Consider the following 25064-nt stretch of genomic DNA (forward strand, 5'->3'; position numbering starts at 1 on the left):
CTAGAATAGAAATGTCCAAGTAAATGCAATGATTTAACTGGAGGTAAGTATTCCTAAAATAGCTCGTTACGTGATGATCCGTACTACCAAATTTGGTTAAATAAACAATTTATGTATTTGAGTCACATATTTATTGTATTGAATCACATTGAATACCTAGCCTACTGTATAAGAAAATCACATACCGTACCATGAAGCAAAGTATAGGATCCTTATTATATTTGTTTAGTACTTATTTCAACACTTTCTGGGCTATGAACGATATCCGTCGTTCTTGATTTCTGCCCCAGACTGAAAAAATATATCTGCCCTAAACACTGCCCTAAAATATTAAATGTCCTGAGTCGTATACATTACGATAGTGTTATTAACGAATCAATTTAGTTTTGCAGTTGGCAATACTGAACCTGCGAATTGGTTTTGCTTATTGCTTAGTTGTTTCGCGCCTAAACACAGAGTGAGTTTGAGAGTGCAAAACTGCCTGTTACTTACTTCACTGGTTGCGTTCTTTTCTGACATTACTTTCGACTTTACAAGCAGGGCCGTATTTAGAATCTATGAGGCCCCCGGCGGCTCTCACCAGAGAGGCCCCACTCTATATTCTGATTCTTCAAAGGTTGGAGCTTAAGGGTTTAGAAATACACATGGTATTGCTTCAAGTCGATCAATTGACCTTTTGTTTCCAACAATCTGATTGAAAGAGTCCTAGGAGACTAGCTAATAAAAGGGTCCATTGATTTCTTGCATTAACGCTGACATGTCATCTCAGTCCCTTCCGATCACGTAGGAATCATGAACGTCTCGACATGTGGCCGCGGGGAAATGGTGAAAATCTTGCGTGAGCGCTGAGGCGTTATCTCTGTCTCCTCTGATCGCGGCGGATTCATGAACGACTCATGTGGTCTCAGAGAAATCATGAACATCTCTCGTGGTCGTGAAGACATCATCGTCTCCCGCGGTCACGAAAACGTGATCGTCATCTTGTGCGATAGCGGCAAAATCATGAACATCTCCCGCAGCCTTGTAGACACAATCATCGTCTCCCGCGATTTCGAAAACGGGATCGTCGTCTTGCGTGATAGCGGCAAAATCATGAACATCTCCCGCAGCCGTGTAAACGTCATCATCGTCTCCCGCGTTCTCGAAAACGTGATCGTCGTCTTTTGTGATCGCAGCTAAATCATGAAAATCTCCTGCAGCCATCTAGACATCATCATCGTCCCCTGTGGTCACAAAAACGTGATCATCGTCTTTCACGATAGGGGCAAAATAATTAACGTCTCCCGCGGCCGTGTAAACGTCATTAACGTCTCTCGCGGTTCCAAAAACGTGATCGTCGTCTTGCGTGATAGCAGCAAAATCAAGTTCATTTCCCGTGGCCATGTGGACATCACCATTGTCTCCCGCGGTCACAAAAACGTGATCATCGTCTTTCACGGTAGCGGCAAAATCATGAACATCTCCCGCGGTTTCGAAAACGTGATCGTCGTCTTGCGTGATAGCGGCAAAATCAAGTTCATTTCCCGTGGCCGTGCAAACGTCATCGTATTTCACGATCGCGGCAAAATCAAGTTCATTTCCCGTGGCCGTGTAAACGCCATCATCGTCTCCCGCGGTCGGGATACAATCTTGGACTTCTTCCGCAATGACGGGTGAATAGAGACAACTCCTACGCTAACGGGGAAGTAGCGAGGATCTTTTGCGGTCTCTCAAATTTCATCAACAGCTCCCGCTATCGAGATAAAAAGATGATTAGTGAAATATCAAGAAAATAATATTTGAGGCCCCAAGTGAGGCCCCCTTCTAGGCCGAGGCCCCCGGCAACAGCCGTGTCCGCCGTTAGGGAAATACGGCCCTGTTTACAAGTTGGTCTATAATATGCAATAGCATTAAAAAGTTATAAGGTTAAGGTTTCCGAACAGGGTGCAGCACTATTATTATTTCGTTTTTGCATATACGACAACAGCTAATTTTAATTAAGCAGCAACAAAAAGCTGCGATACACAATGAGAACTGTCAAAGTAGGATTGTTTACAGTTAGGGTTGAGTTTTTAAGAATAATTTGTGATATTGTGCGATTTTTTATTTAGGTGCAGTGTTATAACATCATGACAATGGTAGATTTGTTATACTATATCATACCATAAATTTATGAACCAAATTTTATCTAACTGCGTCCTCCCCCATTGCAAACGTAAAGCTTGAGTATAGGGCCTAACTGCAATAAGCATTTTATACTTGCCAACTCCGTACGAAGGACGGGGCTCTTCTAGTGTATTAATTTATTAATTAATTTATTTATTTATATCACACGGTTAAACCAATTTTACAAATTTGTGTACATCAAGATGGTAGCCTAAGATATTAATACTAAATAATATAATATAATAATATAAACTAAATAATACAATATAATATATTACTTAATAAATTAATATATTTTCCTGACCGAATACAAAGTTCTGTTTTACATGGAAATTGTTACAACTGTGTATACTGTACCACAATATTATAGCTACAAAGAAAAGTTTTAAAACTGTAAACTTACTTATGGCTTGTACTTTGCAACAGTTTATTGTTTGCATGTTTAACATTCAAAGAACAATGAAAAATTTTGGGTAATGACAATATGATTACAAAATACATCTTTTAGCTTCTAACGATTTTTATACGTGTGTCAATCTTTGATATTGTAACATAAATATATGGACATAACTGCGGCCCATTCTACGCACGGGAATCAAGTATTTATAATTAGGATAGTTTTTTATTCAGAACGGTTTAGAATTTGTTGTCTACACGTTGGCATTTGCTAATGTTTATTTGTAGAGGAACGGGCTTGATACTGTAATAGTTTTTAGAATAATAAGCTATGATCGTTAGCCTACTACTTGTAGACTAACCAGAGTGAAAATAAGCCCCCAGTTTCATTTTAAGGCTTTCCACATAGACAAAGTTGCTGCAAAATCGTTTTCGATCGGATTTAAAATGCATACCATAGATAAAGAAATGGGTAACCACACAAAGTTAGTTTAAAAAGTGATTTCTCGATAAAACTCTGAGAATTTTCCTTTAGACAGGCTATGTTTTTGACAAAGGGCTAATTTAATTTGACAAAATGTGAGGTCATTGGCAATCAAGATGTATAATAAAATACTAAATGTGTGATATTAATTAGTTTAAATATAGTTCTGCCGTAGAAAATTATATTTAACATATTTATAGATTTTATGGCACCAAGATTTGTGTGAAACACAAATAAAAATTCTATAGCCATTATTGTCACACACATTGTATATTTTGTACCCAGGCAAAGCCGGGTTTTACTACTAGTATTATTTTCATAATTCGGCCTACTTATTTTTGCTTATTGGTTTACTAAAATTTCCAACATTCCACCGTGTTCTATATCAAATAAGCAAAGTATTGGTCTCATTGTTGAAAAATAAAAAGGACAAAGTAAACAAATCAGACAAATACAGTAATCAGCACATTTCATTTTTGTATTACACCATTTTATGACGTCTAAAACGTCCATAACGTTCGTCGTTCAGTAATACAAAATTGAGATGTGCTGATTACTGTATTTTTGTTCAGTACCCAACCAATAAACCAGTTATCGCTGGCAGGCATTTCATTTTTCTGGTTGCTATTCCAAACTTGTTTGTCCCGTTTCAAGGTCACATCCTGTCCGCCCATGATAACTATAAGTGATGTTACAATCAAACCACACAAATGTTTACTTTTCATTTTATTGCTTCAAGACGGCGATTATCACACTCATTATTTATTTTAAGTTGACGTCCGTTAAATACTGGATTACATTCAAGACACATGTATCAATTTAGTTTACAGTTGAAAGTTAAGTTCAAAATGTTGTTCAAATAATACATTTAATATCTAGGTATATATTTTACAGTTATATTAATTGGTTACAGATGAGAATGTTGTCCTAGACTAAAATTATTAGGAATATCGTACTGTCGTAGGTGGAGGAGGTAAGCACAACGGCAAACATCACCATTCTAATGAGTTAACTTGTTATGGAAAGTACCTGGTTGGACGGACGAGGTTAGGGAGGGGAAGTCACTGGCCCGTCCCTGCCAGGAGAGTCGGTATAGTCAGTTTCAGTCAGACGTTTCAGTGGAGAAGCCAGACAAGACAGAGAAAGTTGCACATCAGCTGATCACAACAATAGGTGAGCCGAAAGTGTATTGACAGCTGTCCAAACAAAGTGTGTTCTGGTTTGCTCCTTTGTTCCATAAGAGACCAAATCAACCACAAAATGCACATTCTAAAATCAGATAATATTGTTTAGGTTTTGCCCAAATTGAGCTTAACAATAAATCTTTTTGATAACTGAGCTGGTATTTGCATTATTTTTAAAGTATCAGCGCTTTTTAAACAGTGTTTGATTATTTCTTGATATTATTTTCTGTAAACGAATTTCTCAACAATATTCGTCTGATCAGTTCAGTTTATAGAACCAGCCCACGTCCATTCCAGTTCCATTTGAGATCAACGGCATTTAAATTGCACAAGTTTGCAAATCTTATGGTTAGGGTCCACTCCATTAAATCGGGGTTTTTATACTCAAACACAAAGTTCAACAAAATTGGACAAGCTTTCCTAACTTCTCAGCATTTAACAGCACCTTGCAAATATTAATACCCTCGCAACACCAAACCTGCAGACTAAGCGAATTTCCTGATAGTGTATGTTTTTTTCAACTAAAATAACTCCTTATAAATGTCATATTTAAATTTATTCCCTATTTGAATAAAATTAGTTTACAAGTACTTAGATTTGCTGCAACATGGAAGGTATTTTTTAGTTAATGTTAGTATAAAATAAAATAAATAAATTTAGTTAACATGAACTTTTGAGAAAACTAAGTCGCACTCCTATAAACCATAAACTTAAAATGTTCGTTATAACGAGAAACCTTTTGCAAAACCATCCATTATTTCATAAATTGCCCTTAAAGGTCATAACTCCTTTGTGGGAACTTTCCATATACCTAACTTATGTTAAAAATACCTCAGCTGTACTTATTTGTTTTTGTTCTTTCAATTTATTACCTTATTAAAACCAGGTGTGATTATTTAGGCCTACTGTATTCTGTTTTGTTTATTTCACCAATCAATAGTTTTTAGCGAATTTCCCATATAGGGAATAAGCTATTAACGTAGGTCTCATGGTAAGACCTGGATCCGGGACCGATTTACTTTTCGTTTTGTGGTTCTCAGAGGCCAAAAACACTATCCGTTCAAATTCATTTAAATATTGTGATATATTGTATTTATATCACACATACAGGGTGAATAAAAAGTCAAGACCCCCCCCCCCATTTTTTTTCCAAGTAAATTTACAGAGATATCCTTTTGGTGGTTGTACAATCATAGCAGAAAGTTTCATTTTATGATTTTGAAATTTTTGAGTGTCCCCCCAAAAGGGGGGATTTCGGGGGCAACTAAATTTTTTTCAATCGTAAACCCCCAGTGACACCTCATTTTGAAGTGTTTACAAAAACTTAAAGAATGGTGAAAACCAGAGTTCGCTATCTCTTCTCAATCCAAAATGGTAGCCAATATTACCATTGCGAACCAATTTTACCATTGCTTTTCCACAACATTTGACGGGCTACCATTTTGGATAGAGAAGAGATAGCGACCTCTAGTTTTCACCATTCTTTAATTTTTGTGTCACTTCAAAATGAGGTGTCACTTTGAAGGGGGTTTACATTTAAAATATTTGAGTTGCCCCCCAAATCCCCCCTTTTGGGGGGACACTCAAAAATTTCAAAATCATAAAATGAAACTTCCTGCTATGATTGCATGACCACCAAAAGGATATCTCTGTATATTTACTTGGAAAAATGGGGGGGGGGGTCTTGACTTTTTATTCACCCTGTATGTGTGTGTCCGTTAGCATGATAACTTGAGCAAAAAGATCCAATTTTGATGAAATTTGGTACAAACGTGTAAACCTACGTTTACTGGAATGAGTTCACAAACCAGCATGATCAGAGCTTGGGAACGGGGTTTTATGGGGTAAAAATTGGGTTTTCTCCTTTTTGACCCTCAAAACAGAAAATTTCTCTAATATTCTCTGGACCAATTTGAAGAGCTTAAAAAAGAAATACTTAAGTATTAAAAAAGTTAGTATTTTATACTAAGCTATTAATATTTTACTAAATAAGTTACACTTTATTACCCTCCCTGTAGGCAGCAAACCTATAGGTACTCATTAAACCTAATGTTATTTGAATAGATTTAATTGAAAATCAAATCGGGCAAATGGAAATTTGCTTAGTCTGCTGGTTTGCTGCGGTGGGGATATATACACAGTGTGTAAATTAGGTCTTGAAATATATCTAGCCAAAATGGCAGGTATTCCAAAATTTGATTTACTGTACCTGTGAAAAAGCACCAATTTCACAAATATGGAAAAAATCTGTATATTTAAAACCGAAATAGATTGGAATATTCTGTTTGTGGAATTGATTGTTAACATTGGTTCCGCAATTTTTTACATCAACAATATTTTTTAATCCCTTTTTTAAAAGGGTAGGGGGTAGGGGTGATTTATTTTTTGAGCGAAGCTCTTATACGTCGACTTTTATGCATTTCGTAATACGCAAACTCCTCCTAGACGGGTGAATCAATCGTTTTCAAATTTTTGCATGGTGATAAAGACCATACCGGTGAGTGCCAACATCTATATAGCGTTAAAAAAGTCTCTCGGGAATCCGCCCCACTGGGTCTCAAAGTTTCAATGTAATCCTTATGGAAGCAGTATTTGACACATAAACAAAGAAATATGATCAGCTGATGACTTTTGAATGCAGTAGATAAATAAATAGCTGAAGGCATTATTCCACAGATATTAGAACATAAACGGTGGTATGGATCAAAAATATAATCAAATGACGACACTAGCTTTAAGTCCGTGACGTAGGAAGTGGTAAAGGAAGTAGTAAAGGTGAGCAGTCTGGAGTGTGGAAACTGTTTAAGACGATTAGATTTAGGTAGGTATCTGCATTCCTAAAATTCTATGAAAAGGGAGGAAAACGGGTCCGTGACGTAGGAAGTGGTGAAGGAAGTAGTCAAGGCGAGCTGTCGGAGTGTGGGAACTGTTTATGACAATAAGAATAAGGTATCTCCAATCCTAAAATGCTATGGAACGGGAGGAAACAGGTCCGCGATGTACGAAGTGGCGAAGGACGTAGTAAACGCGATATGTTTGGGGTATGGGATCTGTTTATGACCATTAGATTAAGGTATTTGCAATCCTAAAATGCTATGGGAAGGGAGGAAAACAGGTCCGCGACGTAGGAAGTGGTGAAGGAAGTAGTCAAGGCGAGCTGTCCGGAGTGTGGGAACTGTTTATGACAATAAGAATAAGGTATCTACAATCCTAAAATGCTATGGAACGGGAGGAAACAGGTCCGCGATGTACGAAGTGGCGAAGGACGTAGTAAACGCGATATGTTTGGGGTATGGGATCTGTTAATGACCATTAGATTTAGGTATTTGCAATCCTAAAATGCTATGGGAAGGGAGGTAAACAGGTCCGTGACGTAGGAAGTGATGAAGGAATCAGTAAAGGCGAGTTTTTCGGAGTGTGGGAACTGTTTATGACGATTAGATTAAGGTATCTGCAATCCTAAAATGCTATGGAAAGGGAGGGAAACAGGTCCGTGACGTAGGCAGTGGTGAAGGAATCAGTAAAGGCGAGTTTTTCGGAGTGTGGGAACTGTTTATGACGATTAGATTAAGGTATCTGCAACCCTAAAATGCTATGGAAAGGGAGGGAAACAGGTCCGCACTGCTAACCTTTACTACTTTTTTCACCATTTTCTATTTTGTGGGCATGCTTCCATCCCTTCTCATAGCAATTCAGCATTGCAGATACATTAATCTAACTGATACAAACGGTTTCCAGTTCCCAAACTCCACACTGCGGTATCTATAACTCCATTGCTGTAAAAACCAAAGTCTGCAGGTTTGCTGCAGCGGGGGTATTTTTAATATTTTGATTTCAATGATATTTTCCCCATAAAAACCATAGTATAAAACATTTGTAAAGAAACAGCTTGACCAATTTTGATTACAATTTAATATGTTATGGTCCTTGTAATTCTAAACAAAACGGTATCTATAACCCTATTGCTGTAAAAACCAAAGTCTGCAGGGTTGCTGCAGCGGGGGTATTTTTAATATTTTGATTTTAATGATATTTTTACCATAAAACCCATAGTATAAAATATTTGTAAAGAAACAGCTTGACCAATTTTGATTACAATTTAATATGTTATGCTCCTTGTAATTCTAAACAAAACGGTACCTATAACCCCATTGCTGTAAAAGCTATGGTTCAAAAGTTATTGCAATCTTTGTGATTTTCCCCAGAAAATATTATAGTTACTCCCACCGCTTACCCTTGATAAAGGTTGTTGACAAGCTGGGAGAAAGTATGTGTCAGATTGCTGATAACGTTTATTTTTATTTGTTTTTGATATTGGGAAGTGGACATAATGAAATAGACCCAAATATACTGCAAAGAGTTCAGCAGTTGCCTCTGATAGACAGCCACTGATCTATCATCTGTACCCAGGCAGTTTGTAAACTTGACAGCAAAGTTGAGGGAGTGTTTATTCACAAAGTAATAGTAAATATGTCTTTCCACTTCCAGGTAATATTTACTATTAAAACTCAATAATTAAGATTAGTTATATTTTTTGTTTTTCATAGATTGCAGACATGAGGGGGGTATTTCTCCTCGCTTTAGTTTCATCTGCCTTTCGTCTCAGCTTTGGGCAAAATTATTTGTAAGTACTATTTTTTATTGTGTTGTTAAACTATATTTACATCTAAAAGTTATATTCATAAAAAGTCGTAATTAAGTATTTCGATTTTTGAAACAATCAATCTATTCTACAGTTGGTATTTCACTCTTTTATTTTTGCTTGAGCTAGTAGTTTGTATTCATCCTAAGTATTTTGCCAGCTTCTGATGCTCATTCTGGCATCTTTCTTTTATTTTTTCAAGGTGTGTAACAATTCAGTTAATGTCTAATTCATCAGGAACTTCAGATTCAATGGGCATCAAAGAAAGTCCTGATAGGTGCTCCCAAGACATGGGTTACCTCAAATAATTCTGTATTTTGTAGTCTCCTCTTGAGATGGATAAATAGATATCAACAGCACCACAGTCAACATTGTTGGGAAATTGTGGTTGTCCATGTCAAGTTCTTTTTAAAAGATTTGCTTTTTGCCATTTTTACCTCTACAACAAAAGCTTTTCTTGACTTTTATTTTTTCATTTTTGATGCCAGCAGCTATCCCTACACATGGAAATGTGAAGAGGGTCGATGCATCAAGCAGCTGGCCTCGGAGACAAATGAGTCGAGGTCACTCAACGTGTGTATGCTGCAATGCTCGGCCTACGCAGGAATCTGGCCACGACCACAACATCTTTCGGCACTTCCTGCGGCTGTGGTTCCTGTTGACTCTCGCTCCATCACAATCACAAGCAATGCAGGCCATGGCAAGAGTGAGTTAAACAAAGTGTGTCTCTGATACATAGATCGTCATCATTTTTATCATTATCATAGGAATTCACAATTTAAGTAAAACCGATTTATCAGCCATCAAGTAACCAAAGCTTCATTTCCAACTATCTCTGCAAGCATAGCTCATCAAAAACAACTGAAAGATTCACCTGACATATGTTGCAATCTTAGAGCCAAGCTTAGAACTTAGAGCTTGGGCTCTGCTGAGTGCTGGGTTTACCATGTGCTGTGCTAATTGGGGTAGAAGCATCTGCAAGGATCATGAACTTATATTGCCTGTTCTGATGTATAAATAGTAAGCTTTTCTATTGAGTTTTTTAGTGTATTTGAGTAGAATATATTTATGTTTGTTATGGGTTCCAATTAAACTTCTTGTTTTTTATTGATCCAATCCAATAAAACATAACAGGGTATAATACTTACCCAGTGCGATCTCTCTATTCTTCTCAATGTCAATGAATAATTGGGGCTCAAAAGGGTTAAACAATATTTTTCAGTGAATGTTACCATACAATTATTTTGTTTCCAATCAAGATTGTTCAGTGTATGAACCTTTGATAAAATTCAATGTAGGTTTGGTAAATTTAGAATAAAACTCTCAGTATGATAAGTGGTCTTCATAATAAATATTAAATAGTATTCGTACATTTTAAGAATAAGTTTTTACAACCTTGATGCAATCAAGTAGTATAAGAAAGGAGACAGAAATCTTCCACAAAATTATCGTCCTATATCCGTTATTCCAATTTTTTCAAAATTATTTGAAACTGTTATGTACAATCAACTTAGCAACTATTTTGAAATAAACAGACTATTTTCTGAGTCCCAATTTGGTTTTAGACCCGGGCATTCTACGATTTCTGCAGTAATGAAAATTGTCAGTAAAGCACTACATGCCTTTGAAAATAAAGAATCAGCCTTCCTATCCCTATTAGATTTAACTAAGGCATTTGATTGTGTACCGCCTATCAATATCCTTACTAAACTTAACTTTTATGGTGTTTCTGGCGACTCCTTGAAATTAATTGAATCATACTTAATGAACCGTAAGCAATATGTAAATATTATGGGTGCTCACTCATCATTGTGTGATGTCTCCTTGGGAGTGCCGCAGGGCTCAGTTCTCGGACCATTTCTCTTTATTGTAATAATAAATGATCTTCCCAAAAATGTAGGTGTAAATTCTATTATCTATGCAGATGATTCCACGTTTTTTACTTGTAGTAAAAACCTTGACCTCTTGGAGGCCAGAATAACCTCAGCTCAAAACCAAGCACAAGAATGGTTCTCAGCTAACAAACTGCTGTGTAATGAGACTAAAACTCAGAATATTTTGCTCAGTCTTTCACAAAATCAAAACTATCAATCAAAATCAATCATCGATCTAAATCAATCTGTAAAACTGCTGGGAATTCACATAGACTCAAAGCTCACATGGAATGACCATGTTGTAAATTTGTGTAAAAAACTCTCAAGGGTCAATTGTTTGTTTTGGAAACTGAGCTCCATAATCTCTACTGACTATCTGAGGACTGCCTATTTCGGACTCTTTCAGTCTCATATTGCTTATGGTCTCATACTTTGGGGACACTCTGCAAATGTCTCAGATGCCCTGATTCTTCAAAAAAAATTAATTAGAACCATTTGTCAAGCCAGGCCTGGAGATCATAGTAGATGTCTTTTCAAACAATTGAAGATTCCCACAATTATTAACTTGTATATTTATCATGTTTTAATATTCACAAAAACAAATCTAAATTCTTTTTTTATTAGACGTGAGGTACACAATCACAATACCAGGAATAAAAACAAACTTGAAATCCCGCAACATAGGTTAACAAAGTTTGGAAATTCTTACATGGTAAATTGTGTTAAATTTTTTAATAAGCTTCCCGATAATGCTCACACCACTCCTCTTAAAGGCTTCAAAATCAAGTTGTATCAATGGCTTCTAGACAATCCATTCTTTACTATTAATGAGTTTATGGCCACCAACATAGATAATATATTTTAAGTTTTCAAATTAATGATAAGCATTAACTTTTGTTTGTTTGGATGAAGTTTATACCAATTTTATTAATTTAATGTTTATGAAGCTGTTGTTTGGGTACTAGGCTGGAGTTGCAACTTTAGTTTTAATTTAAATATATTTAGATATTATTGATGATTATTATCGATATTATTGATATTATTTGATGTTATTGACTGTATCTATTTATGTTGACCATGCCCATCTCATGTAAAAATGATCAACGGCAATAAATATCTTATGTCTTATGTCTTGCATCTCATGTAAAAAGGTTTCTTTATTTAACATAAAAGTTTTGTAAACAACAAATTTTATGCCACATTCAATTTGAAAACATACCAAACATAGCTAAAAATCTCCATGCCAATGATTATTCACATTAAATTACATAACTGGTAAACAATTATTGAATCTCTTCAAATTCTTGGAAAATTTTAGAATGTTTACCTCTGGCAGCTAATTAGCAATAATCTAGCCATTAAAGTTCCACCATTTTAGAAATGATATGTAACTAACTGTTCACATTACTGCAGCCTGATAAACGGTCTCCAAACTTGGCTGTAAACATCACATTTGTTTCAAACTACACTCCAGAGGATGGATTTATGTTTATTTAATTGTTACGATTAAACCATTTGCTTGAAACAGAGAGTGTTTTAAAATGCATTAGCTTATTGCAGATAATATTTTTATACTGTGTTAGTGTTTACCACAAAATTTAACAAAAGACTATTTCTATCCTTTCAATTTATCCAAATTTTAATATTTGATGAATTAATAAATTGCAGTTAGCTGAACTAACACAAAAAGTAAAAGCCTGTGAGAATGTAAGCTTTTATGTAGGTAGTACAAGTCCTTAAAGCATTGAATCCAAAACAATAATGTTTGTTAGTTTGCTTGCTTGAACTTTTTTGTTGAAAACTGAGTTGACAGTATGAAAAAAGTGTAGTTTGAAAATAATAGTTTTCATCATTAGTAACGAAAGTGACTCTTTTTGGTACGCAATCGTGTTTGTAAATACGATTAAGTAGTAAAAAGATAATTTCACTCCTAGTGATGAAAACTATTTTCATTACCTATACTGTTGAAATAACCGTCTAATTTAAAATAACCTTCTAATTTACAAAACTAGACCACATAAGATGGTTATACAAATTCATCATCAATGTTTACATTTCTGTTGTTTACAAACATAACCTAAAACATTGTGTAATTTGTATTGTTTCCACAATGTACTAAAACAACTATGAGGTTAGTGAACCGATATGTTTTTTTCTGTTCCCTGTTTGATGTTAAGTTACCCGAAAACGATGATTTTGCCGACAATTTAGAGAATTAAAAACAGCTGTTTTTCCTAATAGTGTGATGAAAACAAAGTTTCAGACAGGTCACATTGCTAGAGGGAAAGCCAATCACTACAATATGCTATTTTTACTTTGGTTTATTTTTAATTTGGTAAGTACAAAATCCCAACATGCTCTAAAGTAAACAGGATTTGAAAACATGAAAATAAGGGATTGAATTGCATGAATATATATGACTGGGACGGGTGGCGTGGAATATAAATGACTGGGAATTGTGGATATTTATAGGGTTGCACTGTGGATGCGATGCTCCCTGGTGTGGATTAACGTCCGTGCTAGTGAGTAATATGACTATCCGCAGTACTATCCTAATAATTAGACCAATTCGTTAATTACGAGGAAAAAATGTGGTTCGGATTCCACAATAAACTGTAGGTCCCTTAGTTGCCATTAGCTGTATGGACTATTAATTAACAGCTGTGTCTAAGGAACATGTCGGCCTTAGTCACTAACAAGACTACAAGATCGTGCCACTCATCCTACTCTCATCCTTCACTCATATTTGGGCTAAAATACGCACATAGTGGCGTCCCCATCTTGAATAATTGATAATTTATCAATAATTATTCCTAGTGTTTGCCAAATGCTCGTGAACATATTTTTTTGTTAATAATGAAATTAATTCATCGAAGATGTTTCTGAATTAACTTAAGTTAACAAAATTAACCAAGACAGTTGTTTACAGGTATTGGTGATAGAACGTCGGAGTTGTTGGAAAAGACTAATGCCAGGTTTCGGTCAATCCTCTCGGAGCAAGACAAGCAAGCGTCGAAGGAGAGGGCTTTTAGAAATCCTCTGTTAGTGTCATTGCTGATAACAGAGCCCGAGGTTATCAGAGTCACTCAGGATACTGATGAGAGTTATAACCTCACCATTTCCACAGCCAATGATGGGAAGGTATGATAATTCACTGTACCTACTATGTTTATGATTGTAACATTTTTTTAAAAGATAGATTTAGAATAGGTTTTTAGAGTATTTTAGTGAATAGGATTAACAGCAGGCTTACCTTACTGATATGGAAAGACAAGAATAAACACAAAAATGCAGAGTTTTCAAAGATTCCTTTCTTCAGTAATAGAGTTGTTATTATTGTTGTAGGTTTTCCTTATAACAAAACCTCTACTACTATGAAGAAGACGCTTAGCTCTGAAAATTCTATATTTATGCATTTAGGTATATGATTGCTCATCGCACTTGATTTTTTTCCAATCCTGCTGATACTTTGGGTAAACTAATTTTAAAACACAACAATTTTTTTCCTAAAGTAATAAATATGGAGGTAAAAAAACAACAAAAAACTCTAAAATGCTCTTGACATGGGTTGCTTACAGAAATAACCACTATTGCTAGTTAAGTAAACTGTTAGGTCTGAAATCACTGGACATTGTCTCCCAAGCCAGGTAGAAAACTAGGTCTACAGATAAAACTGTAAATTAAAGGCTCAAATCCCATTTCTGCCAAGTCTGTTGAGTATTTGATAAGTCTGTGGTGGAGCCAGATAGAAGAAATACAAAACTGGACAGCACATGTGAAATTTTATGGAATAGACTTCCTGTAAGTTCACCTGTGACATGTTACTTTTTACAATCCTTTCCTTATCGTTTGTGTGTCCACCAAAACTTGTTTGAATAAATTCAAATTGTTGGTGTTCATTATAGGAGAAAAAACTTTTATAAAAGTAGGCAAAATTGAATAAATCCTGGAATTGAAAGAGCCAATATGATTAATTCCTTGGATGTTAAGTTTGTGCAGGGTGAAGTGAGTGAATTTCCCAAAACTTGTTGATTTCTGTAGGTCATAGCAACAATATCATGCTACACCTACTTCGGCTGCAGACATGGACTAGAGACTCTCGCACAGGTCGTGGTATATGACCACGTATCATCAGGTCTAGTAGTACCTCGTGAATTGGAGGTACGAGACTTCCCCTTATACCGCTACCGTGGCATCCTTTTAGACACAGGTATGTTTGTAGTTCTGAAATGTTAAACTTTCTATATAGGTACATAGTTTCTTCATAGTATTGCCAAACGGCTAAATCATTATAAACAACATCATCATTATAAACACAATAAACTATTCACACACTGTTAACAGAAAAAAAGGATTTTTTTTTTGTTAAAAGTGTGTGTGTCACTTTTAACAGAAAAAAAGGATTTTTTTTTTTAAAGTGTGTGATCAGTTTATTTTTTATATAGGTACATAGTTAGCTGTGAAACAAATCTTTAATCTCTTCCAAGTTAAAAAATCTGTAATATTCATAAGGAACACAATTTTTTGAGAAAGCCATATATGCCTGACACCTATTGTACTCAATTGAATGAAAATCTTAATGCAATATTCCTAAAAGAATTGCAAATAGAGTATTGAATATTCATCAGCTGTTAAATTTGGATTTTTAATGAGCTGCTTATGGTATTATTTTATGTGAGGCAAAATTAATTGTATGCTTCTGCTGCAGTACAGTGGAGTATTACCCCTATAATGCTTTACATAGTACATTGAAGAGAAGTCTGTGCAGCCCACCAGCATCAGTAAAAAAGTATTAATTTGTTTTTTTCAGCTCGTAACTATGTGTCGGTGAAAGGTTTGTACCGACTGATCGATGCTATGGCTGCCAACAAGCTAAACACTTTCCACTGGCATATCACAGACTCTCACAGCTTCCCATTCCAATCTCAATCTTTCCCTCAACTGACTCAGTTTGGAGCTTACTCTCCTGACAAGGTACTGTACTAATTCATATACAATTGCTTCGTTATTATACATTCACAATGCTGTGAAAACGTTTTTTTTTTATCTTCCACGATATAATATTTTTTCAAGGAAAATCTCTAAATAATATACATACACAACTAACCTTTTTAAAAATTGTGGAGCTACAAATATTCAAACCAATACAAAAATGTTCATGATATTTAAATGGAGAATGGCAATTTAAGTGATATAATCAAAGTTTATAATTTTAGTTTTGTCTGAACTTAATACAGGTAATTTTGTTATCTAGCTACTGTGTTTGTATGAATTTAAATAGTTAAGTAACATTTAGAAAATACTACCTGGCCCGACCGACATCGTCCTGTCCTAATGTGGTTTTATGTCAAATGCTCGCTAATTTTCAAGATGAGCACATTCGCTTCGCTCAATCTTGTCCTGGTTGAAGTTCGTTTGCTACGGTTACTTACCTTTAGGTTGTAGCTCGTTCACTGCGCTCACTTGCCTTCAGGTTTAGTTCGTTCGCTACGCTAACTCGACTCCAAGTTGAAGTTCGGTGTTGGATATCATTAATAAATAAACAAAAAATTAAAAAAGTACAGAAGAGGTTAAATTATTAATAGGTTTTACCCTTAAATTGTTATTGTACACAAAGAATTACTGATTATTTTATGTCATGACTCAGGTGTACACAGAGCAAGACATCCGAGAGCTGGTGGAGTTTGCACGCGTGCGAGGAGTCAGGATCATTCCTGAACTAGACGCGCCAGCACATGTTGGTGAGGGCTGGCAGTGGACTGATCCTCACCAGGCAACTGTCTGCTTCAAGAAGGAGCCTTGGCAGAAGTTCTGTGTGGAGCCACCTTGTGGCCAGATAAACCCGACCAGTGATTATGCCTACACTGTACTGCAAGGTTTGTTCGTAGCTTTGTGCTTTACGTTGGATGATCAAGTTTATATAATTATACTAAACTTTAAAGACAATAACAATACAATTAGCTATGAGGGTTGTCCGTGAATTAAGGTCTCGATTGATCATGTGATAATCAAGCAATTTCAAATCTGACACCATCGTCAGGCTTTTTACTTCATCCATTACTAGCCGGTTCCCCCCATTATGAGATGATTAGTATGGCCAGTATTCAAACATGATGAGAAAAAAAATTATGCTCCCACCTGTATGAATGCTTTAGTTGCCAATGGCTGTATGGGCTATTAATTAACAGCCCTGTCTAAGGAACGTGTCAGCCTTAGTCATGTTAGTCTTGTTACTGAACAAGACTACAAGATCGTGCCACTCTTCCTACATTCATCTCCATTCATATTGGCTTAAAATACCCACCTTCATAAGGTCACCATATAGGTTTTTGTTGGAAGGGGGTTAGTCCCTATCTTGATTACTGGTCTTGATCATAGTCCTGGTAGCCAGTAGTGGGTGCTTGTCAGTTGATATTTATATTACTTTGCTTGCTGATCGTTGTGTTTTAGACATAGATCACAATTCTTTTGTTTACAAGTTCATTGACTTCATTCTGAAAATACACTTTAGAGAAATTGTGTAAGGGCCTTTCACTAGTTTCCAGAATGCAAGGTTGCCCCTAATGCTGTTGAGGATATACCAAGTAAGACTCACTTCTCTTGCAATGAAGTCTTAGACGGAAAACCTAGACTAGCGAGTGTTCATAATATTTTTTTCGTAGTCAACGAGGATATAATGAATAAAAGTTACACAATTCCATCTTCATGTAAACCATTTTCATCCTTTTGGGTCACATGTTTACATCCTTAGTGTCATATTTAGATCAGTAAAAGATCAAACTTTACACTATACGAGGTGTGGCTAGAAAAAACCCGAACTGATGCTGAAAAAAAAAATTTATTTACAATTATTTACAATTTGATGTTATCTCCTTCAATGTACTCTCCTCCTTGGTCTCTACACCGCTCCATACGAATTTTCCACTGTTCATAGCAACGCTGCAGATCATTTTCAGTAAGTTCATACATTACTTCCGTCGCTTTTTCTTTTACTGCTTCAACACTCTCAAATCTAGTTCCTTTCAAAGCTGACTTGACTTTAGGGAAAAGAAAGAAGTCACAGGGGGCCAAATCAGGTGAGTAGGGTGGATGGTCTAAGATGGGAATGTTGTGATTGGCTAAAAGCGTCTTCACTGACAACGCATTGTGAGCTGGCGCATTGTCTTGGTGCAGGATCCATGACTTTGTTTTCCACAAATCGTTCCGTTTTCTCTGTACTCGCTCACGTAGGGTAGTCAGAACACTATTGTAGTAATGCTGATTCACTGTTTGTCCCTCTGGTACCCAATCAATGTGCACAATCCCTTTGATATAAAAAAAAAAAAAACAATCATCATTGCCTTGAATTTCGATTTTGACATTCGTGCCTTTTTTTGTCGTGGGGAAGCAGGAGATTTCCAATGCATCAATTGGCGTTTGGTTTCGGGATCGTAAGTAAAAAACCACGATTCATCACAAGTAATAACATTTTGTAAGAAGGTGGGATCACTTTCAATGTTTTCTAAGATGTCAGAACAAATCATTCTTCGGCGTTCTTTCTGTTCAATTGTGAGACACTTTGGAACCATTTTTGAACACACTTTGTTCATGTTGAAACTTTCATGAAGAATCTGCCTAACACTTTTCTTGTCAATACCTGTCAAATCAGACATTGCTCTGATTGTTAAACGGCGATCTTGTCGAACAAGTTTACCAATTTTTTCAATGTTTGCATCAGTTTTTGCTGACAATGGTCTGCCAGTACGAGTGTCATCACTTGTGTCTTCGCGGCCATCTTTAAATCGCCTAAACCACTCAAACACTTGTGTTCGCGATAAACATAATCATCGCCGTACACTTGTTGTAACATTACAAACGTTTCACTTGCAGATTTTCCAAGTTTGAAAAGAAATTTGATGTTAACACGCTGTTCTTTTTGTACACTCAACATTTTTCCGACGCACAGACAAAACGACAACTACTTAGAACAGACGCCACGGGCAGACTGAGTAAAGAAGGCAGATGAAACTCGAGCAGTAGGTGGGGCGAGAGTCACGTGACAGACCACGCGACTTTCAGCCTTATTGCATTCGTTTTATTGTTGCACCGGGACTTGTCCGGTTTTTTTCTAGCCACACCTCGTACACAAGACATTAGTTCACCGTCTTGAACTATCTCTTCCTTAGATGAAAATGCTATAAATGACAGTGAAATATTCTGCTTAGTTGTGTATGTAGTATAAAGTGTTGTCTCTTGTGCCAGTTTGGACTCTTTCCGATTCAGATAAGCCTGCTATCTTCACAAAGAAATCATAAAAACCTAGACCCTTGTGCTTTTTGTAGCTAAATTTTTGTAAGGTGATGAAGCTGTAATATTGTCTGCCAGGTATCTATAAAGACATGGAGAAGCTGTTCGATTCTGATCTGTTCCACATGGGAGGGGATGAAGTGAACCTGAACTGTTGGAACTCAACAGAAAGCATCACTGATTGGATGAAGAGTCACAACCTCAAGACAGATGAAGATGGCTTCCACAGGTTGTGGGACAAATTCCAGACCAGAGCTCTTCAACAATTGGATTCAGTCAGTCAAGAAGAGCACCCAATAGGTATGTGTAACATACCTAGTTGTTGTAAAATTGAGAAATTGAATACAGTAGAGCAAGAATTCAATATTGGTGATAACTGGTTATCCTGTAAGTTGCTTGTATTTAGAATCTTTGAGGTCCACGGCAGCCCTCACTAGAGAGGAACCTCTGGTGGAAATTCCTCTTAAGGTTGGAACTCAAGGGTTAAGAAATACACGTGGTATTGCTTGAACTCAATAAATTAACCTTTATTTCCAACAATCCAATTGGCGAAAGAGCCTAGGAGACTAGTTAATAAATAAGTCTATTAGTTTTTTTTTATAATAAGATTAAGGGGTCTTAGGTTGGACGAGACATTTTTTATTTCTTTAGGGTTGAGTCAAAATGGTGACATTCGGGCATTGGATCAAAATCCGGTATGGTAGTTTAAAGAAACAATTAATTTAAAAATATTAATTGATATTGTTTAAAGGATTATTGCGGACATTTTCCATTACGATGGTAAAAAACAATACACAACATTTCGGGATCTGCAGGTGAAAAAATCTTAACTATCGTAGTTCAGATTGGGTATGTTAGTTAGTTTATCTTAGTTTTTTTTTTTTTTTTTTTACTGCTACTCTTGTAGTGTATTCCAACATAGGTTGGGCGTTTCTGTATTGTTAGTTGTAATGTGTAGTTAAGATTTTTTCACCTGAGGACAGGATCAGATTCCAGATCCCGAAACGTTGTGTATTGTTTTTTTACCATCGTGATGGAAAATGTCCGCAATAAACCTTTGAACAACATTAACTCACCATCACCAACAATGAACTTCAAACAAAAGATTTAATTTATATGCCACAATTGGTTTATACAAAATATGTAATCGCGGCCAAATTGTAAGCGTCTTCTGCACTCTCAGTAAAATTGTGGACATCTGCCATGGTTGCCGGAGGGATCGTGAACATCTTCTACATTCACAATAAAATAGTGAACATCATGCATAATCGCAGAGACGTCATCTTCGTCTTCTGCGATCACGACGAAATCATACGACACAGGATGTTTATTTATAGACTCTCACTGGAGGCTTGAGTCAATAAAATAATCTTGACCTTGGAATCAAGATTGATTACGAACGATGATGATAAACTGGCAATAAGCAATATTTTTTAGGATAAATACAAAATAGCTTATTTTCTTAGTAGCATCCTGTTGGTTTAGCGTATTGTTGAAGGTACAAAAAAGCAGAGATTCCTAGGAAGCAGCGGTTAAACCAAACTGCTCTCAAAACAAGGTTGCTTAAAATAAATTGTAATATTTTATGAGCGAGGGCGGATAATACGATGATTGGTTAATGCGAGGTCGATTAAGTGGGGGTCTACCATCTTCATCCAATAACCCCTTCAATTATCTTTTATTTAAACTAAGAATCATGAAAATCAGTCAAGTGATTGATTAAGAATATTTGGTCAAAAACCCTTTCACATTTTATATATAAAATGTGAATATATAAAATGTGAATGAGTTTCAGTAAGAACATTTATATTTTTCCTTGATTTACCTCGTTTCTTGACTTTTCTGTGGTAAATGATAATAGTTTTTGAATTCGGAGCTTAATTTTGTTCATAATAGTGGAAATAACTTCAATTTAATGAGATACCTGAGATTTAATTACCATGTTTTCTTGTTTTTTAGTATTGTGGACCAGTTCCCTAACGGAGAAAGGTCGTGTAGAAAAGTTCCTTGACAACTCACGATATATCATCCAGATCTGGACCACTGGTAATGATGCAATCATTGCTGAACTGGTCAACAAAGGATTCCGAGTAATATTTTCTAACTACGATGCACTTTACTTTGACTGTGGGTAAGCGATTTACATGTAATGTACCCTACTTAATAACTTATACTATCTACTACTACAGCCTATTAGGCAGTACTATAGCTTAACTACCAAACATACTCCTTATACATTTATGACAAAATTTCGGATAGAGAGACAAAATTGGATTTTAATATGAAGGTTTAGTGGAATAATGCGTAATAGTTGTCTCACCTGAAATTACACCTTAAAATTTGTCCAGATAGCCTAGCCTACAATGAGATAGTCCAGGATTCTAACGTGTTTGTTAATCAATTTCGTTACCGGTATGTGTTTATTGGCTCCAGATCATGTAGAGGACACTTTGTTGTTTACTATTTGTTTCTTGTTATTTAACCAATTTTAAAATGGTTAGACTAAATAAAAATATATACTTATTTATCATTGCTTGTAATGTATTTATTAATTCACTCTAATTATAAACTCGTAGTAAAGTCTACAATTTAGTACTAGCCTAATACTTAATACTAACTACCACTTACTTCAGATATTTGACAGGAAAAGATACTTTGACATTAATTTCCTCTCACAGGTTTGGTGCTTGGGTAGGAGAAGGCAACAACTGGTGCTCACCTTATATTGGCTGGCAGAAGGTCTATGAAAACAATCCTCTCAAGATGCTGATGAAACTTGGAGTGAATATGACCAAGGAAGAGATGCGACGGTTGGTGCTTGGCCAAGAGGCAACTCTGTGGACTGAACAGGCAGATGATCAAGTAAGTCTTGTGGTCATATATAACAGAGCTCTTGGCAAAAACAGGTATTACTGTACATACCGTACCTCCGTCAAATAGTCCGATTAAATTGCTCAGTAACTTCCATGTTTCGATGCGAAGACAACATTTTTAAGGCATGCAACTTGTCAAAAACATAGCTTGAACATAAAAATGTGTTACCAACCCCACACTGCACCGGACTAATATTTAATTCATCAGTATTATAAGCACTATTTTTTGTGTTCCTTTTAGCAAATTTCCCATATAGGGAATAAGCTATTAATTTTGTTTTTGACAAGTTGCAAGCTTTGAAAATGACGTCCAACGATTAAACTGCTCAGTAACTATAGCTTACATGTTTTGTTGCGAAGACAACATATTTAAAGTTTGAAACTCGTCAAAAAGCGTTGGACTATTTGACAAAGGTATGTAAAACCTATTTTTGTCTTATCAAAATAGTCCAGGGGCCAAAAACATGAATTTTTATTTCAAGCCATTGCTCACTTTTAAACCAGAATAGGTAATAAAAAAAAATAACGTTATATTGTCTATCTTAAAGTCTAATGACTAGTCAATGAATCACTAGTTTCAGGCCAAATGGCCATTATATTATCTAATCCAACATCAAACTGAAGACTTTACCTATACAATAGTATATTACCTATATAATAGTATATTATGTTACTAGTCCTGAAAATAGGTGCTTACCGGACGAGTGTGGTTGTTACCGTGCTAGACGAAGTTGAGTACGGGTTTACCATACGAGTTCGGTAACATTTTGGACGAGTGACGTATGATATTTTACGCCATACTACTAAATCTGTACAAATTTTTATATATTACCACCAACTAAAGGACTTACAATCACTAGTCATAACCTCAGAGGTTATGTTTTGTTTATAATCACTCATTGCAAAATACAATATAATCAGCTGTTTGGTGTCCGGTAAAAACTCATTACAGGACAGTAGTACGTAATGAACCCCCGTTTGATTAAGCTGGCGACAAACAGCTGTTTTCTGGACTATATCTGGTATTTTGATATTATCCAGAGGCCACTTATTTTAGAAAGATTTTTTTACCGGGGAACAACAATAACTACCTAATTGGAAAGAACATACTTTAATTGACTTACTGTCCAAATTTTACATGATTACAATTCGCGGCCTTTGAGTTCTGCCTCCCAGAAGGCAGCGATGTCGGCGAGCATTGAGTTGAATGCGCCTCCGCCGCTGTACTCTGCAAAAAGGTATATAGCGATCTGCGGTGGTTATGTTAGGTTGGGTTATCATAAATATATTTGTAGGACTTTCCTCATTTCGTTATGAATTGAAAAATACCATATGAGTCATACTTTCGCCCACCCCAGATACAGGCGGTGACAAGTGATTTGCGCGCTCCGGTCAACGACCTGACCTTGGCCTACTATAAGTATGACTCATTTGGTATCGTTTGATTTATAACGAAACGAGGGAGGTCCTACAAACATATTTTTTATGATAACCCGACCTAACATAACCGCCGCAGCGCACTGTGTAAGGGTGGACTCCGTATGATACCAAAATACCCTAAATTCTTGCGTGGGAAGTTCATCAAAATGGAGTAGTGAGGTGTAAATGTCTTTACGCCATACTACACTATTTTGACGAACTTCCCATGCAAGGATTTAGTCCAGAATACAGCTGTTTGCCGCCAGCTTAATCAAATGGGGTTTCATTGCGTACTACTGTACTGTAATGAGTTTTACCAGACACCAATCAGCTGATTATACTGTATTTGGGTGGCAATGAGTGGTTATAAACAAAAACATAACCTCTCTTAGAGGTTATGACTAGTGATTGTTAGTCCTTTAGTCGGGGGTAATATATATGGGTTTTTACGAATTTAGTAGTATGGCGTAAACTATCGTACGTCACTCGTCCAAAATGTGTTTACCGGACTTGTATGGTAATCCCGTACTCGACTTCGTCTCGCACGGGAACGACCACACTCGTCCGGTAACCACTTATTTTTAGGACTAGTAACGTAATACTATTACACAAATCAATATCTTTATTATTTATTATTGTTATTGTGTAATCTTAATAGTTTTAAACTCGGACATAGGAAATAGCAGTTAAACTATTGTTAAACTACTTCCTTGCTATCGGAGTTTAAAACTCGGTACAATTTAAATTCTAAACACCATTGAGGTGACATCTTTTAGTTTTTGGTCACATTAAACTATGACACAGGTAGTTAGACACGAGGCTCTCAAACTAGATGGGAAACCATCACAGTGTTGTATGGAGAATGGTATCTGTCTTCCCTTTTACACCCTCCCTCACCGCCACAATTTTTTTCCTAAACTGACCGTAGAGTGTGCCAAGTAATAGCTGTCTAGATTGTATTCCGGTGAACACTGTAAGAGCGTGTATCACACTCATTTTACCATGATGAGAGGTGTGTTCTCAGTAGAAATGTGATAATATTTTTAAGGGCTAGTGCCATTTCTGCTCCTGGGCGCTCTAAACCTGCTTGACTTTGCCATGGCATTAATCATTGTAATTATCCTAGGTTTAGTTTGATAAATTAGTTAATCAACTGATCAATTAGTTTGTGTTTTACCTTGTTGCAGGTGATAGACCAGCGCTTATGGCCTAGAGCAGCTGCTATGGCAGAGCGTCTGTGGAGTGACCCAGAGGAGACATGGAAGGCTGCAGAGCATCGCTTCCTTCATCACAGAGAACGGATGGTTTCTAGAGGTGTGCGGTCCGACACTATAGAGCCTCTATGGTGCTTGCAGAACCAGGGACACTGCTACTTATAAAAAATTGATTTGCTAGCAAAAAATATATATTTCAACATAAAAATGTAAGTTTTTTTTACCTGTTTTATAATCTAACAATCCTGTAAATGTTCAGTGACTTTAGCTGTTTTTTACTCATGAGAATACCAACAAGTTAAAAGAGTTGTCTAGTTCCTCCAAGGTAGGGTTGTCATAATAGGTTTGTGACGCAAAATTCTAGAGGAGGGAATAAACTCGTATTCACAAAATCAGGACCTCACTAAAAATTTCTTACCGGAGTGCTCAGAAGGAGCCGAAAAAAACCAGGGGTCGATACGAAGCTGTTCGTGGTTTTAGCTGATTAACTATTTTAGTTTAATCGAAGGCTCGTAGCTCTAGAATCGCCCAGGAAATTATGCAAATG

At 36.2% G+C, this 25064-nt stretch overlaps 1 protein-coding gene across 2 annotated transcripts; it reads left to right on the forward strand.

Annotated features, from left to right (window-relative positions):
* The first annotated feature begins 4052 nt into the window (after positions 1-4052).
* Positions 4053-24725, forward strand: LOC128987409 (chitooligosaccharidolytic beta-N-acetylglucosaminidase-like). Of its 2 annotated transcripts, none has more exons than XM_054408239.1 (11): positions 4053-4198; positions 8757-8833; positions 9340-9557; positions 13655-13866; positions 14767-14935; positions 15536-15699; positions 16373-16601; positions 19090-19311; positions 20971-21142; positions 21690-21873; positions 24491-24725. In XM_054408239.1, exons 2-11 carry the CDS (start codon positions 8766-8768, stop codon positions 24680-24682), a joined length of 1830 nt encoding a protein of 609 aa, XP_054264214.1. In that variant the 5' UTR covers positions 4053-4198; positions 8757-8765; the 3' UTR covers positions 24683-24725. The 2 variants fall into 2 exon arrangements, with proteins under 2 accessions (XP_054264214.1, XP_054264215.1); XM_054408240.1 differs by having other exon boundaries at positions 9343-9557.
* The last annotated feature ends 339 nt before the right edge of the window (positions 24726-25064 follow it).

This window comes from Macrosteles quadrilineatus, unplaced genomic scaffold (assembly GCF_028750875.1).
Source record: "Macrosteles quadrilineatus isolate MER2022 unplaced genomic scaffold, UCM_ALF_1.0 Scaffold_2__2_contigs__length_208266976, whole genome shotgun sequence".
Taxonomy (NCBI): Eukaryota; Metazoa; Arthropoda; class Insecta; order Hemiptera; family Cicadellidae; genus Macrosteles; species Macrosteles quadrilineatus.

Coding starts and splice junctions, on each gene's coding strand:
- LOC128987409 (XM_054408239.1), top strand. CDS start 8,766: ATGAGGGGGGTATTTCTCCTCGCTTTAGTTTCATCTGCCTTTCGTCTC. Junction 14,936..15,535: donor TGGCATCCTTTTAGACACAG/GTATGTTTGTAG, acceptor TGTTTTTTTCAG/CTCGTAACTATGTGTCGGTG. Junction 15,700..16,372: donor GAGCTTACTCTCCTGACAAG/GTACTGTACTAA, acceptor GTCATGACTCAG/GTGTACACAGAGCAAGACAT.